This window comes from Caloenas nicobarica, chromosome 13 (genome assembly GCF_036013445.1).
Source record: "Caloenas nicobarica isolate bCalNic1 chromosome 13, bCalNic1.hap1, whole genome shotgun sequence".
NCBI classification, from domain to species: domain Eukaryota; kingdom Metazoa; phylum Chordata; class Aves; order Columbiformes; family Columbidae; genus Caloenas; species Caloenas nicobarica.
Window position 1 is genome coordinate 16808818 of NC_088257.1, and position 17336 is coordinate 16826153.

General features: G+C 42.0%; 1 protein-coding gene across 3 annotated transcripts in view; it reads left to right on the forward strand.

Annotated features, from left to right (window-relative positions):
- Positions 1–17336, forward strand: part of SLIT3 (slit guidance ligand 3) — a 499513-nt gene that overhangs the window by 249574 nt on the left and 232603 nt on the right. For all 3 annotated transcript variants that reach the window (XM_065643840.1, XM_065643839.1, XM_065643841.1), the window contains one exon: positions 5681–5752. In XM_065643840.1, the coding sequence (XP_065499912.1) occupies positions 5681–5752 (72 nt within the window). The remainder of the gene's footprint in view (positions 1–5680; positions 5753–17336) is intronic.

Genomic DNA, 17336 nt, shown 5'->3' on the forward strand with positions numbered 1-17336 from the left:
GTTATAATTGAGTAAACTTTTTTCCCTGTGGACTTCCTTTGTCTGTATATCTCTTTGCATGTTACCCCATTCTGTTTTGCAGACTCTTCCCTTAATAAACATTGATCCCTTTGCCCTCTCTCTTCACTGTCTGTGAAGTTTTAGTATCTGCCCAGCAGCTCTTGCTCTGTGCAAAACCTGACTTGTATCACTCCCCACTTCACTGACTTGCTTACCTTTTGTGTTGCATAGAGGTACCTTTTCTCTTTGGATTATACTCCCTAATTTTTACTCATCTGTTACTCTTTAACTTCTTAATTGTGTTAATTCAGTAAAAGGCTGTAGGATAGAGTTTATGTGTAACATGCCGTACAAATGAAAACTAATTCTAATGAGACAAATTGAAGTGACCGGGTTGTGTTAAGTATGTGACCTTTTGAGGAGTGGTTCAGCCTGGTTTTAGTCTAGTTATAAAGACATGTTGAGTTGAAGAATAGTCACTAGACTTTAATGCCCAAAACCTCAAGAATGTTTAATTTTATTTTTTTGTAAATGCATAAGACTGAAACGTTTTTTTAACCTATAAATCTGATTTGGTAGAAGGATCTGAACAACCTACCAACACGGATTGACTAATTCTCCTTTTTCTCAGCTGCACGTTCTGTACCCAGAGTGAAGCCAGTGGGCGAAGTATTTATGTCTTAGCACTGGTGGTAGCTGGACGCTTTCTTAAAATCAGCATTCATACTTTTCTATTGCTTACTTTGCAAAATAAAACTAAACAACATAAACTTTCCAATATTGTTGCGTCAGGAGGAGATGATGGGAAACAATCGGTTATTTTACGCTCTCAAACCCCCTGTACAGTTGAATTGACAGGGTTTGTCTTACGGTTTTGTATCAGCTGCCACCAAAGAGTTGTGTGTGAGCTCCCTTTGCTATTCCGAGAAGCAATTGAATTGTGGATAAGCTAGAAGGTACTTGGAGGAATCAGGTTAGTTATTCTGGATTTTTCCTTCATTTTAGCTGCGCATTGGTTCCGTCTGTTAATGATTAACTCTGAGAGTTTACTGTTTTATTATGGGATCGACATATAATAACATACTGGGAAAGATACATGTTCCGCTGTGAAGCATTTGCTGTTGACTAGTTCTTTAAGTCTTTGCATTAAACTTTTTAGACATTAAGGGCAAGTCTAGCTCTTAATTGGAGAACACTGAACGATGATCTTTCGGCTCATTTGAGCAGGAGGAGTCATAAGAGAGTAGTGTTTACCCACAATAAATATTTCTTAATCAAGTTGCTTTTCAGTCAGTGCTTTTTTAAAAAACAGTGGTTTTAAATTTTAGCATCTCTATGGCAAAAATGTCTGGAAAATAACTGGTCAAAGGGATTTTTTGTTTGTTTTTGAAAAAGGCAGCAACTTAAGCATAAAGCTATAGGTATTGATTTTTGTCTTTTCGTTTCCACGTAGTACATCTTATTTTTAGTACCACCATAACTTCGCGAGTTGTATTAAAGTAGCTGTTTTAATCTTTTAGATCTACAGTTAAAGTGAAGACTCTTATTTTACGAATGTTCCTAGGGTCTGTGTTCCAATTAACTGATACATGTTCTGTCACTAGCAAATTTGAAACAAACAAACAAAGAAAAAAAGTCTTAATGTCTTTTATTGCTATGTTAGTTGAAATTTCACTTGGGATGCAATAACCAGTGTCAAAGCAAGAAGCTGAAACCCAGTGTTGTAGCAAAGACTCCAGAGGTGCTTAGAAAACATCAGCAGTTTGGAGAGGGATGTTTTTCCCCTTCCAATCCGTTTATCAATAAAGCTGTTGCAATTCACCTCTGAGGATCAGGAAAACAGCATTAGACTTGCAGAGGGAGTTAATTCCTGTCCAAAGCGTTTTCGTTAAATTAAAATAAAAACTAAAAAGTTCATTGACTTGTGCCAGCTCCCGTTTGGATCGGGGTGAGGCTAACGTGTGGTCTGCCGTGCAGCGAGGGCGGGTTTGCTGCTGGATCGGCTTGGCGTCTCCCATCTGTGCCAACTTGCAGCCCAAGTTCTTGGATACCTCTTCCTCTGTGTCCCCATCTCTGAAACGCGAGCGCTGCTCCTCTGTGACCCCGACTCTGAAACGATGGCACTAACCGTGTGATGCTGCCTCTAGAACCTGTTGCTCGAAATGTGTCCAGCGTCGTGTCCCGCTGTGCTTTTCATAGAATAGTTCGGGTTGAAGGGGCCGTCAGAGGTCATCCAGTCACCTGGTCGGCTCCTCCGTGATCTGCCGAGGCCTTTTCGAGCGTGTTTCCATCGGACAGGACCCGGTCTGAAGGAGGTGGGGGGGGACACGTCCTAGAAGAGACTTTGCTGGGGCTGGTTGCAGAACCTCTGTGCCATTTGCACTGCTTGGAAGCCGCGTGGTGAGTTGAACTGGATGAAGCTTGTTTGTATTTGTCAAAAGAATAATTTCACCCCAAAACATTCATTTAACTCAACATGCCTGTTTTATCAGAATGCACTTAAGTGTGTTTCTGTTGTTGTTGGGCTTGCTGCTTTTTATACAGAGAAACGTTGGTGAAGGAGGGGGCTGCTGCCGTATTAGCACCTTGTGGTTTGTCCTTAGGTCAGCTCTCTAATGTTGTCTGTTAGGGTGAGGATTTTTGGAAGTCTATGTTTCTCTAAAGCTGGAATTTTTTTGATTCCTCCTTAAGATCCATCACGCATCCAGGCATTGGACTCGTCTTCCGTTACAGAAATAAACAGCTTGAAACCTCTGTGTAAGAAACAGGAAATGTATTAGTAATCGTAGTTTATTTTTTCTTCAAATTAGTTGGTTATTTTTTCTTGAATACCATAATTCTTTTTTTTTTTTTTGCATGTTTTAGGGGGTTTTGTTTTGTCCTCACATTTGTTTATCTGGTTTTCCGCAGTTACTAATAACTAAGACTCAATTTACATGATGTCAGTGAGAGCTTCCGGTTATGTCTGTTATGAAATGTAGGGAATGAAAAGCTGAAACCTTAAGATAAACCGCACAGACAAGTTGCTTGTTGCATCCTTCTGCTCTTCGGAGCAAATTCCATGAAGCGCGCAGGCTGAGCCTGGCTGGTGTTTGCTTGGTTACGAAAAACGCTCCCCAAAAGTTCGGCACAGCGTTAGGAAGCAGAGATGAACGCTCCTCCTAGCTGTCTCAAAAAGGGAGGATTATAAAAGTGAGAAGGTACTTATGGAAAACGAAACGTGCAGTTGTGAATTTTCTTCCGTGCTGCGTCACTAACGCCGGTCAGACTGTCAGTTCTTCAGACCGTGAGAGGCATTTATGAAATCAGTGCACGATCCTGGGGGTTTAGAGAGGCAGTACTGTTAGCTAGAGGAGAGCGCCTAAATGGAAAATAAAATTAATACAGTTTACAAGAAGATGGTTGTAGAAAATGCGTGAATTTCCTACAGTCCTCTGGTTTTGCCTGTCTGCAAGTGAGACCTGAGCATAAAGACAAAGCAGAGAGCTAAAATATAAATTAGCCCTTTAGACGGTGATAAAATTTAAAAAAAAACCCAAAAAACAAACAACAAAACCACACCAAACAAACAAAAAAAAACCCAAACAGAAACCCAAAACAAAATAAAAAAACCCCAACAACTTGGGAACCTAATTTACTTTTAAACTTGATTTGAAAATAATGCGCAATGAAATGCTGGCCAAGTGCAACTCTGAGTGTTGCTGGGTTTAGTGAGGTTTTATTCAATCACACAATTCTACTTTGTCAAGCCCTTTTCGTTAGGCTTTGTGTGTGTCTCTTGCTTTCAGATCTTACTAATTTTTGCCTTCCTAAGCCATTTTGTCACACTTTCACCGCTGGCTGTAGCTCTGCTGTGCCTCACTGTCACACCAAAGTGATTCCCTGTCATGAAATGGGTCTTCAGCATAAGAATTCCTTCTTGTAGGTCTGAAATACGCTTGCAACTCTTCTCCGTTCGGGTTGCCTGGACATTTGTCTGGGTTGAAGGTCTGTCTTTAAAGAACTAATATTTTGTCGCTGGCACAAGAAAGGGGAGGTGAAGGAAGGGTCAGGGTGTGGATCAGTGTTAAACAAATTGCGAAGGTCACAAAGAATATTAATCTGGCTTGGAAAAGAGGCTTGTATCCAACAGCACATTTTTGTGTGTGATAGTCTGAATGGACAATTGTGGCTACTTTGAGAATTTGGCGTAGACTGCATGACTGGTATAAATTGAATTAGTCTCGTGACAAGGACATAGTCCCCTTTTTTCTTCCTATTTGCCTGATGGAAAGCAGAAGAAAGCCCTGGGTGACACATCTTGACCCGCAGTGTCACTGTGGGCTTTTGTGACAGGCTCTGATTTCTGGCCTCTCATTTGATAAAGCCAATTTGGTGGAGCCTAGGAAGGAGGCTTGCTGCAGCACAAAATGTACTTACAGAAAAGAGGATCTGCTGGGGAGTACAGATAACTGCCACTCAGTCTTAATAATCATTAGAAAGTCAGGGTTTCTTTCAGAAATTGGGGCAAAGTCTTGGGCTTGTTATAGCACAGGGACACACTCACACCGAACGATGCGCTGCGTCATCTCCTGTGCCGTGGGGTCACCTTTCTTTGTCCTTTTCCCCAGCCATCCCTGTACCTTCCATTTCCTCCAATTGCTTATCTCTTCCATTTTTCTTTCCTGCTCTTTTGCCTTCCTTTCATCTTCCTACGCTGCTCTGTTCCCCACACTCTGGACCCTGAACTGGAGTGAAATTGCTCCCTCTTTTCCGTGCTGACAGGGCACAGCACAGAGATGGTTGTGAGCGCTGCTTTCCCCGAGCCTGAAAACATCCCCGCTTTCTGATTTCGTGTCCGTGTCCCCCCCCCTTCCTGCTCCGGTGGCACTGGGAGGGCGTCGTGAACTTGGAAAATTCCAGGGGGAATATTCATAGTACATCGAAGGAAAAAGCAGCCGAACGCAGGTTGTGTAACAGCAAACTGTAACCTGCAGTGCTCATTGCTCTACCTGCACTCGCAATGCGGATGTAGTGATTTAAATTGAACCATATTGCCACGTTTTAAGTACCAGAAAGGCATTTTGAATTGCTGGTGGTTTGTTTTGTTTTTCGAACAAGGTTAAAAAATTTGTCATTCCTATTGATACGCAATGCAGGGTGGTTGTTGTTTTGTTTGTTTTTTTTTTTTTTCTTTTAATGAAGTGGATCATGATCTTTTCACTGTAAATTTACAAAGCTCAAAAGAGCACGATTGTCATTTTTTTTCCCCGAATATTAATTTCGGATAAGGGGCTATGATCGCAGCAGGCATAGGCAAGTATTTTTGCAGGCAGTAGACAAACAGGAGCATGGTGAGAAAACTAGATTTCCAGGTTTTCAATTTCAAGGCATGGGTTTGGCTGCAGGTACCCTGACAGCGAGCCACGGCACTGTGCCGGTGTCATGATCACATTGGAGTGAAGTTTTCTGGAAGTTTTGTCGTTTGTATCATGAGTTCTAGTGGTTTTCATCAGAGAGTCATTTCAGCTCATGTCACAGAGCTCTAGAGGAGATAAAGAAAATCTAAAACATAATGTGGTGTAGCAAATCCAGAAATATTTGCTTTTCCAAGCACATTTATTTTCCATTATCTCATGTAGATTTGAGAAATGTATGCTTTTTGTTAATGCAATGTATTTTTTTCTCTTCCCTTATTCAGAGACCTGAGCGAAAACCAGATAAAAGGAATCCCTAGAAAGGCCTTTCGAGGAATCATTGATGTGAAGAACTTGTAAGTGACAATGTCTTTCATACTTGTGGTGAAAACCATTCTCTCTGGGTCACATCTGGCCGTTCCAATCTGTTTCGGTACCGCGCAGTAACTCCGTGCAGCACAGAACGGAGCTGCGGGCGCTACTCTGTGTGTGTAACCTCCAAGTAAAGAAAAAATAGACTTCAAGGCTTTATCCCTCCCTGCAGTATTGTCCTGCAAAATCCAGTGAAATCACTGTCCAAGCCTTTGAAGCAAGATACTCATAGGAGAAGAATTGGTAGAGTTGGGGGTGCAACTGAATTTCGCTTAGGTGTAGTAAATATGGGAAGTGTGGCACACAGGTACAGTACTTGAGGACAAATAGCAGAAAATGAAAAAAAATAATTTGGGAAATTAACTGTGCGTGCCTTGACAGTTTATATGTATCAAAAATTAAAGGAACTTTAAAAAGCCATTAAAGAGTGAAAAGTGCATTTTGCCATTTGCACTAATAAGCTAGTCTGGCCTAGCCTTTTTCTATAACATGTAGTCTGAAATATGTGTAAATAAAGACTTTCAGCTCTATATTTCCAGAGCTGCCAGAGGCTCTTACATGTTACTTACCAGAGATGCATTTTTGTGTGCACCCACAAGCTAATGCACCATTGGCATCATCAGTCAACACGAGGTGAATTGAAAAAGGAAATACCATCCAGCAGGTGCCCAGAGTCGGGATTTCCTGACAAAAATGCAGCCGCTCTCAGAACCGTTTCAGGGCCATTAGTATAAGCCCTGTGTTCCCACACCGGTAGCTGAAATTTGTGACCCCGACATGGTTCAGTATTGTAAGCGTAGTGTAAACAGTTTGGATTTTGTCGTTGTTGTTTAATTAGCAGAAGAATCAGCTGAAGGAGATCTAAAAACGTGCACTTTTCTACGAACGGTTTTGCAACATATCGACGCTCAGTTTTCTTTTCTTGCTCTAACGAACAACCTCTTTAGTGTCCAGACTAAATTTTTTTCTGTAGGCTGCTAAGGGGTGTCAGCATGAGTCAGAGCATGACCGTGTCCGCGTCTGAGAGCAAAGCACAGATCTTGTACCCTCTCTGGGGGCGCTGTCCTGCAGGGTCCATCGCATCACTGGGGTTCGTGCAAGGGAGACGGCACCGCAAAAAAACAAAGCAGGACCTCCCGCAAACTGGGAAACACGGGCGGAGGAGCAAGGCGGTGGGACGGCCCCGCTCGCTCTGAGCGCTGCGCAAGGCTCCTTCGGAGACCTGGAGGCAGACAGGGCATGCAGACTTTTACACGTCGTGTCACGTGTGCAGCTGTTTCTGCAGGCGTTCAGCATCCCGAGCTTGTGTTTCTTTAATGCTTTGTTACTTACTGCTGGTGTGTTCAACAGTGACTTCAGCTTTTCAGGTGTGAGGGCTTTTTACCTGAATGTCAGCTGGAGAAAACACATCCTGAGGGGCTGTTTAAACTCATCTAAGACTCCTTTTAAGTGGAGGAGCGTCCAAGGATCTGTGTGAACAGGTCTAGTTTATAAGATTGTAGATTTTAGACAGAAGCATGGCTTTTTTGTCATATTAGCATCAACTTTACTTACATTGTATAATCTAGAGGAACAGTAGATGTTTTTTGGTTACAAAAATCTACCTTTTCCCACTATAATTCACTGTTAATTGTCTAACTTCATTTAAAATAGTAACATTTGTATTCGGAGTCGATTTCACCTCTGGTAAGCTGTCAGAAAAATCACAGATGTTCTGTAATGTACGCACCCAGTCTCAGCACCGAAGGAACCGGGCTCTCACCTTTACCTGAGCTGATCGCAAGGCCTGGATGGCTGGAGTCCTCAGAGGAACTCTCTAAATCTTGGGATCTAAAGCTTTAACAAAAAATTGTGACTGTCAATTTAGGCGTATCTATTAATTTGCTGTGAAAGACACAGTGTCAGAAGTGCCTCCCCGTAGCCACTGTTTCTGTCTTTCAGGAATACTGAAGTTATTACAGAATCATGAAATAGTTCTGGTTGGAAGTGACCTCTGGAGGTCAGCTGGTCCCAACTCAGCAGGAGCACAAAGTTTAGTAGTCTAATGAATAGATTTGCCGATGTGAGCAATGAGTACTCATCGTTTAGGTAAATAGCAGGAGAAGCAGACTTTTCACTCGGAACTATAGTAATTTTTTTCTCGATGAGGAACAGATGAATTGTGTATCCAGGGCGGTTCAGTACATCAGATGACTGTCGCTTCCAGACACAGATCGCTGGCCTGTGAGTTGCTGAGAAAAATGTGACAAAACCTTGAGCCACCCTGCTGCTGGAAACACATTAACGTTTCTGCAGCAATATCGGTAAGGGTGGGATGCAAGTTGAACCAAGTTAATATTTAAAGCTCTTAAAGGCTTAAACATGCCAGTTCCAAGTGATGCTCTGACACACACACATACGCTGACGTGAGAGCAGCAGGGTCGGCCGTTCCTAAGGTTATCACTTTGCAGGTTTCTTGTACCATCTCAGTGTTCTTCCACCTTAGAAAGCATGTTTTTGACGGTTATTGGAGACTTTTAGACATAAGAAGTAAAGTTACATATTCTCCCATGCTCTATGACCCTTTCCGATTTATCTTTAAAATTTATATCGAGAGAGGCTGGCATGGAATGGTCCTTGTTTTCATGGCTCGGTATTTAGCATGGCCTCAGGTTCTTCCAGTACTACAAAAAGCGTCCAAATGTCGCCAAAAAAATAACAACTCTATAGATATTATAAAAGGGCCACAGCGAGTGTTAGACCACGTAAAAGTCTCCAGATTAACGCTGTCTTTAACAGCAGTTTGGAAAGCGTCCCTCATGAAAAAATGCAGCGAGGTTAATGCAAAAGACTAAGCTGGGGCCTGAATTCCTTTAGGATGCGGGCACCGAAATACTCAGCTGAAGGGTTTAATGTAAATTATGGTGGGTGCCATTTGGAAACTCTGTGAGAATTACCCTGTCTCATCACGGCCATAGCAGCAATCAACACAAAGTGGCAGGCTGTGAACAGTTGGAGCATACCGGTGTAAAAATAAAAAATAAATAAAAATCCTGAATTTAAAGGAAGAGGTGCTGCCACGTGTGCTGAGGGATAAGAGTCTTTGGTGATGACCCTTGAGCGCCCCAACTGCAGAACTGGCTTTGTACCGATGCAATTTTGGTCATTTAAAAAAAAAAAAAAAGAAAAACGTTGTGATGATAGGAAATAATTTTAAGAAAAGTGTTCTAGAAGGCAGTGTTTCAGGATATTTTTCACCATTCATTTCTTTTTAAACGGGAAAAGCTTTCTATCTTTTGTCGCTCTCTTAGCAGAGCAGTGAGCCCAGGAAAATGGGCTCGTAGAGGAGCTGTGCCAAAGGAGAGCTCTTAAATGTCAGGGAGGCCAAGGTTTTTGCACGAGGTAAAGCCGAAGCTGAGGCTGGCAAGACGGGGCTTTAAAACTCCTGAGTGGGAGAAAGTCCGTTTTGCGAATTATTTTAATGTAAGAAGTGCTTTCTGCTGTTTAACTGTAAAAGCAAATGAAGAATCTGCACGCAATAAGCTTGTAAGTCCATTTCTAATTAAAAAATAGAAATAATGATACAGCTTTTAGAAAGTTTCGTAAACACGTAATGTCCATTACCAGTGGCGAACTTATTTGGGAACTGGGTGTAAACTGACGCTTTGAACGTATTGCAGAATAGATGTGTAAATGCTACTCAGTGGTCCTAGAAGAGCAGAACAAGAAAGGGCAAGAGAGGGCCAGCCTGCAGTGCGCACCTGTGTTCAATTTCTGTTACTTATTACTTAGAGAGCAGGAAATGTCTCTTGCAGGAATCCGGCCCCAAGTAAGCACATTTATTTCAAGAATTAAAGTATATGGATGTGGGTCTCGTTGAGCTTTGGGCTAACTCGGCACTGTCAGCCGTGGCCTTCCATCATAAAAACAGATAGAGCAGCTTCTTGGGTTTCGGCACGTTTCCCCTGCGTGTGTCACATCTCGGCATCCGGCGCTTCTCTGGTGGGACGTTCCTGATGAATTAGCCGGCCCAGCCCACTGTACTGAGAGCAACCAGCTTCCCACAACAGGGATGTGCAAAGCTTGACTCAAATAAAGATCGTGTACCAGCACCAGCCTCTCCTTTAGGGCTTCACTTGCGGTTATGGCTGTGTATTCCCAGCTCTTCCTCTCGCTTTGCTCAGCTCAGGACTGTGAAGCTGAACACAACCCGTCACGCGGTGTGGGGATCACCAAGCGTTGCAGGAATGTGATTCTGGGAGGCAGGATGATATCGGAGCTGCTTGTGTAGTAAGGATTGTTCCCCCATAAGAAATGCACAGGACAGATTTCAAAGAATTACTCCTCCTGGCAAACTGCTGCCCCGTGTCCTTTTGCCGTCTCTTGGCAGAAGTTGATTCCTTTGTTTTGCAGCATTGCAGTAAGTAAAATCAATAGCCTGAGACTTACCAGCCAGCAGAGATCTGTCTGAGGCCGCAGTGGCAGGACCCTGGTTGTGTGTTTCCCCGAGTCTTGCTCCTTTGTCACCTGCCCCTACCTGGCACCTCTCAGGAAAAGCTACTTCTATAGGCAGCGGGAGCGCAAACGTGCACGGCACGTGTATGCAGAGGACACAGACCTGTTGTCAGCGTCTAGATCCACGGCACGGTGCAAGTGCTGGTGGCAGGAGCTGTGTCCACACTATCTACGGGGCTCTAAAGGACACTGCGTGATTTGCTGAGAGTAACACATGAATCCGTTTGCAGTGCAGATGTGCGGGGAGAATGACGGAGCAGAGGGGAGACACCCTGTTGAACAGCACCCGCAGCTGGAGCCACGTTAAATGACACAGCTCCTGCTTGTTCTCTGAGCAGTTGCTGCCCATTTCTTGTTCTTGATTCGCTGGAACCGTATGGTCAGCTTCTGTCTTTTTCCTTTTGTAGGCTTCGATTGTAAGAGAATTTGGTAGCATTGGGATTTGGAAAAACACAGGCTAACAGGTTCATCTGTCATGATAATACAGGCTCGTTGCATTTCTGTCTAAATATTTCTCAGCCGCACTTAAGATAATAGCTCATATTACGAGGCCTGCAAGCTACTTTCCTTGCATCCTGGGGCCACTTAGGAAATTGCGGGTAATGTTCTTCTTTATAGCCCTAAAGGTTCCTTTGGAGGAAGAAATCAAGCATTTGGATTTCTTTTAAAAATGCAGAAATACATCAGCATGTATGTAACGTTTACCACTTCTCTAAGTCATTACAGATTTACTTTCTTTTAAAAATGCAGAAATACATCAGCATGTATGTAACGTTTACCACTTGTCTAAGTCATTACACATTTACTTTCCTAGTGGTCACATTACGTATGCAATATAAAAAGTCAGAGCTGTGCGAGTGCTGTAAAATATTTTTTTGACTGTTAGTTTCAGTTTTCTATTTGATAAATGGCTTTTCCTGGAAGATACTTCTACTTTTTCTGCGTGCATCTACTATTAGCATCAATCCATGTGACTTTTACAAATATTAAACATCAAAATTGCACATTCAGGTTTTGGAAAAAGCTGAACCTGCTTTGTACGTTGGGAGCTATTTTGCATTCATCTACGCAAAACATGAACCTGTTCCTATGTAATTTTTTTATCCATCGCAACTAGCACTGTAGAGCATATTTGTAATACTTGCCATTCAGCCGTAGAATAGAAATAATTAAACATACTTGACAAGTTAAAATAACGAATAAACCCAGGGAAATAATGATTGATTTGTGTGTAGCCATTTCACTAGCAGAAAGCAAGCAAGTGATTCTGAGTTATTTGCTGTACATAAATACGCAGTATATCTTAATGAAACGTTACACTAGAAAACTTAACTCCTTTAGTCTGTATTCTCAAGGGAAGCTGTTACCCGGAGCCCTCTGAAATTCTCGGCGTTAGTTTCTTGACATTTGTGTACGGTATTCAGCGTTACTATTGCCGTTTGCAGTTAAATAAGACAAAAAGAGGAAGATAAACGGTTGGCCAGATTTTCCACTCGTTTGGTGTAAAATCTGGAATAAGCCTACAGAAGTTAGCAGTTGGCCTCAAATAAAAGCAATGAAATGGCTAGAGAAGAATTGATTATCACATGCTGGCTTGTGCACTTGCTTATGTATCTTGCTATAGACTGAACAAAATGTGTCTCTATTTGATGATGTGTGTGAAAGGCACAGTGTATTTGAAATATCAATATATGAAAATTTAAAGGAAGGCTAAATTTGTGTTATGGAACAGATTTCAGGTTGCTTTGATCTCAGCTGGTATTTTTGAGTGTTTTCGGAGCTGGCAGAACAGGGCAAAGGTATTGAAACAGTCAGCTATTTGAAAATACTCGTTAGAGACAAGCCTTTTGCACTCTGTAGGGGGTGAAAAGAACATATTACTTGGACCTTAAAAATTTGCAAATAATTTTTCTCCTCCTTATCTGTAAATTCACACTGCACTCAATGTATTCCAACAGTGTATTCCTTTCTATCTCCTGTAATTGGTATTCATTGTGGTAGTGACCATAATGAATTCAAGGGAGATCTCCGTGGCCATCACATTTGCTTTTCTAGACATTCCATTGTAATGCACCATTATTATAATGCTAAAATAACACGTTACCAACTTACCACCTTCTATGGAGAAACATCACCTGCAGCGTAAGTTAATTTTATGAATATATTAGTTTGAGCTTTTGCCATCTGTTCTACCCCTCATAATAAATGCAAAAAGCGTATATTCCACAAATAACTCATTAAAAAGCTATGATTGATTGAAATGCACATGCATGTTCCCTGCAGAACGCATTTAAGGTGAGATATGCAAAACCAACCAAGCGGAGAGTCTGGGCGTTAGCAGTGGACGTTCGGTGATACGGCGACGCTCGCGTCTTTCCGTCCTCAGCTGGCCTCGTGCGGAGGGTGATCACGCCAAGCGGCAGCGATGCCGGTTGCTTCGGTTGTTGCTTGAGAGTCGTGCCCCACCTTTGGAGGGACCGACCGGCTGCGGATCCCAGCTCTGCCTGGGGAGCTGCTGCTGGCCGTGCTGCCTGAGGACGCTTCGGCGTGGATCATCCCTTTGCTTCTCTCTCTTCTAGTTTGTTCGCTTCTGAATCACTAACCTTTAAAATCTTCCTACCCTGATCTTTCTAAATAATTTCTCTTGTCAATCTTATAGTAAAAGTTGAAGGAAAAAAAAAAGGCGGGGGGGGGGGGAGCGGAAAAAGCCCTAAATGTTGTGGAGCTGGACTTGCGGCTGGCAGGAAGGCATAGGGAGGAATTGCGTTTTCGTTATCCCCGGCTGAACGTGCCTCGCAGGTCACCCTGCCCATTGCCATCAGGAACATCACAGCTGCCGCAGACGTGGCCAAGCGGCAAGCTGATAGGAACGCACAGGTTAAACTTAAAACGTAATTCGGAGAGCGCATCCTTTTAATCACGGTTTCTTGTCCTGCCGTTTGTGCACGGCCGGGCGGGATGTGCCAGGCACGATGTCCCTGGGCATGAGGTGTGTGCCCTGTCTGGGGACACGCTGCCCGGCTCCCTATGCTCGTGGGACGGCCAGGGTGAGCAGAGTGTTTGAATAAGGAGTTAATTCTGCATTTTTCTAGACTATGGTACCCAGAGGCTGTGCCTTCCGAATGGCTGCGCTCTCTACCAGTTTACCACGATTGTCAAGAGATATTGTGTTTTTCAAGCGTCATTACAATCCGGAAAATTTTGCGTAAATCTCTCATATCGTAAGGAGCAGTCGTTATTCAAAATTACCTTCTTGGGAAGAAAGCTTTGTGGGATTTTTGCATTGTCCACTGATAGTAAAAGATGCCAGTTCAGCACCGATCTTTCTAGCTAGTGAGCTAATTTCAGTCTCAATAGCGCATTTTTGCAAATGCTCTGCAGTAATGTTATGTCAGCTCTTCACATGGTGAGCTGCACGGTTTGGCCCCAACATGCAGGATATTCCTGTATTTTATGAGAAGAGCTGCCAAAGGGAATGTTGCTTCCTTGCTTTATTCCTGAACAGATTGTCGTGGTCCCAAATGCATCAGGGAGCAATGGCAGAAACATGTGCAGACTAATAACCTGCAAATTCTGCAACACACATGATAAATACTGGAGAACTCCAGAACCATTTAAAGAAGTATTTAAATGTATGTCATATTGGGTAGTGTGATTAGACTATACTTGCATTTTTAAAACACATTTTGGTTTATGTAATCCCCTTTCCCATGTTCCTCACTAATAAATAAAACACCAGGTGGACTAAACAGCACAGGATGATCTTAAATCTGTTGAATGTGCTGAACTACCACTTGTACTTCACTGGAGATTGATTTCACAGATTGAAAGTGCACTGCAGATATTTTTTTTTTTTTAATGAAAACATCTGCATTAAGTAGAGTGGATGTCTGCTCTGTTCTGTCCAGTTGCATTTCAGGAAGTCTTTGTTTCATGGAGCCACAAGGGATCTGTCACCGACAACTCATTAGAAGCCGAACCATCACTCCTGAGAAACAGATTTCCTCGCTGTAAAGGTTGCTTTCCCCTGAGTAAAATGTCAGATAAATAAAAGCTGAAATATCTCTTAAGTGTGCTCTACCTATAAAATAGAAGTACATAAGCCCGCAGTATTTAGTAGTGGAAGATGTATGTTTGGTGGCATTTAATATTTTTATAATTTTCGTTGTTCTGATGTGAATCAGGGCTGACTACCTACATAATAAGGTTATACATAACTATGGTTTACCCAATTTCTGTATTCAGTATATCTACTGCAATATATGTTGTATTCAATATCATTTTTTTAGGCAAACCCTAGATTTTTACATATTTCTTGTAGACCTAAGACAAGCATAAATACCACTTGTTTTTAGCTTTTCTGGAAATGTATTTTAAGCACCGTTTCAAGGCAGCACTTCCCTTGTTCTTAAGGTAAAATCCTAATGCTGATGACAGGAAAGCCGAAGCGTACCACATAGGCCTAACTTGGCCTTTCCATCTACTTCAAATTCTGTTCTGATCTTCCCTATGCTTTCTGTTTTGCATAATTTATTGCCTGCCCTGCTCCTATAGCCATTAGCAGTGCCGCTCTGAAAGTTGGTCGGTAGTGGGAGTTTGAAGAGCGATGTGGATGGGAACTGAAAACATTCAGTGTTTGGGTGTGAGAACCCCAGGCTTGGTGGTCACATTTAAAATTTGTAGTGAATTTTCCGTTCGATTAGGTGGAAACCAGTTAAAAAATTGGTTTCAGGAATCTAGAGATTTGAGTTGTATTTAATTCACTTGCCTCAACGTGATGTTGCTGTAGATTTTTTTTAAATGAGGCCCCAAGCTTAATGTCCGGAGCTTGACAAGAGAAAACCTTCCTGCAGGTTTAATGGGATCCGCTATCTGGGGTTTGAAATCTGCTACAGAAAGTCAAGGTGACTATTGATATTTTCAGGGATTACTTATCTGCTTACTTATTTTGCTGAGCTCTGCTCGGTGCTTTCTGGGCTGATTATTCTTTTATCCTAATAAAGCATAGATAAATTTTGATGCAACGCCCATACTGCAGCTCCGCTTTTGTACAGAGAGTAATGAATAGCAGATTTGGCCCTATTCTATTTTCTTAGTCTTACAAAAGTCTTTTTGACAGAAACAAACTCCAGAAAACACTATGTTTTAAAAACAGGCTATGTGGTATTCTTACTGTCCTTTTGATATAAAACTTGATTAAAATGGGATGTGACATCAGTTGAAAAAGCATGAAAATCAAATTTTCTTTATACCTTTTTAGGCTAACCTATGCATACAGTTTATCTCTGGATAATTTATGCTGTCTTTGTGCCATACCTTAATTTTGAATACATTTGTTGAAAATTTCCTGTAACATTCATCTGTGACTGTCAAAAGGAGCTTTTATTCTGGAAAAAAAAAATAGTACTGGTTTTAATTATAATTCTAAATAGCTTCATAACCACTGTGAACTCTGAATTTACATCATTTTTATGATACCCACACCATTCCAGGTTTATTGATTTTGTCATTTGCTTCATTACATTTAATGCAAACCTTTTGTACAGAATTATTCTGGTGCTGTGCTGGGCATGGAGGGGTCAGCGCTTGCAGTCTCTAGCCAAAACAGCACAGCAACATCACTTCAGTGCAGGCTCCAGGAATAAGTGGGGGTTGTAAATACCGTCCATCCGCAGAACAAAGTTTGCCTTCTCCTCTTGACCTTTCCAGCTGGATGAAGTTAAAACCATAGCTTGAGATTTTTTTTTGCCTTTATTATTATTATTATTTTTAAATTTTGTTTTCTCCTCTCCCTCTGTGCCCACGGGATGCTGCTCGAGCGCAGGGACACGCAGGGAGCGCTGCCCGCCTGCCCTGGGTGGCTTTGGAAGAGCCAAGGTGCTTTTTGGCTTTCGATGCAGAGCTGCTGTGGGTCTCTGAAGTCTCCAGTTGTTTTGCCATTTCACTGGGACTGATATTTCATTTTTTACATAGGCGACAGTGTTCCTGGATTTGTCGTCCCTCTTAAGGTGGATAAAACCTCCTCGTTGCTTAATACTGCATCACTTTTTTTTCCTGAATAACACAATTCTTACTTTTAATATTTGTTAAAAAAAAAGTGATGAAAACACTGGTGCAAATCAGGTAAGTAAATGGATTCTTGTTTCCTCCAGAAGACAATGACTTAGGCTCAAAAATTAATTTCAGTAATTGATCGGGTGACCGCATTTCCTGCACCCCTCTTCCTTGACCACAGAAGAAGATGGATGTTCCCTCTTCTTGACCCCACCTCAAAGCTGGGCTTTTGTCAGCCCAAAACTCAGCTGCAGCTTTCTGGGAGCAAGCAGAACCAGGTGTTTAAAACAACGGCGACAAAGCCTGTATAGTTTTCTTGCCACATTTCGAACCCAGAAGGGTACGATTATGTTTCTCATTCAGTGGTGCGGTCTGTTACATGGCTTCGCTATCTTGCAGTTGGGTGGCTCCATGAGATAAAGTGGCCATACGACAATGAAGCCACCTGCAATGCAGTTCAATCCAAAATTGTTATGCCTAGAAAGGAAAACACTTTTGGAGGAAAAAAAGAATTAAACTCTAATGGTGTGATTGTATTTTACAGTCTTTCAATCATAAATTGGTTTTACATGAACATATGTTCACTCCGTTCATAGAGCAAGGCATGTTATACAGTCTTTTTAAACAGCTGCGTTGCTGCATCATTTTAAAATTTCCTCAAAAGAAGCTCAAATCATGTAAATTGTACATGGGTATGAAGAAGATCCTGTGGATGATCCTTGTTTTCTTCTATTTCGAAGAAATTGTGTTTGTGGTTGGATCTGCAATGTTTTCTTCCAGTGTAAAATAAAGATCTCACTCTTAAGTGAAGCGTGGAGGGAATCCTCAGGCACTCAAATGTCTGTTACGAGATTAATGGAAAAAGTGTCAAGTTGATTATATAGGTGCAAATCCGAGAATGGCTTTAGTAAAATAGCTTTGAGGTAGGCAAGAATAAAACCCCTTTTGTTTAAGGCCAGATGACACAGGGTGAATGTGAGATAGCAGCATTGGAAAGGGCCGTTAGATGATGGCCTCATT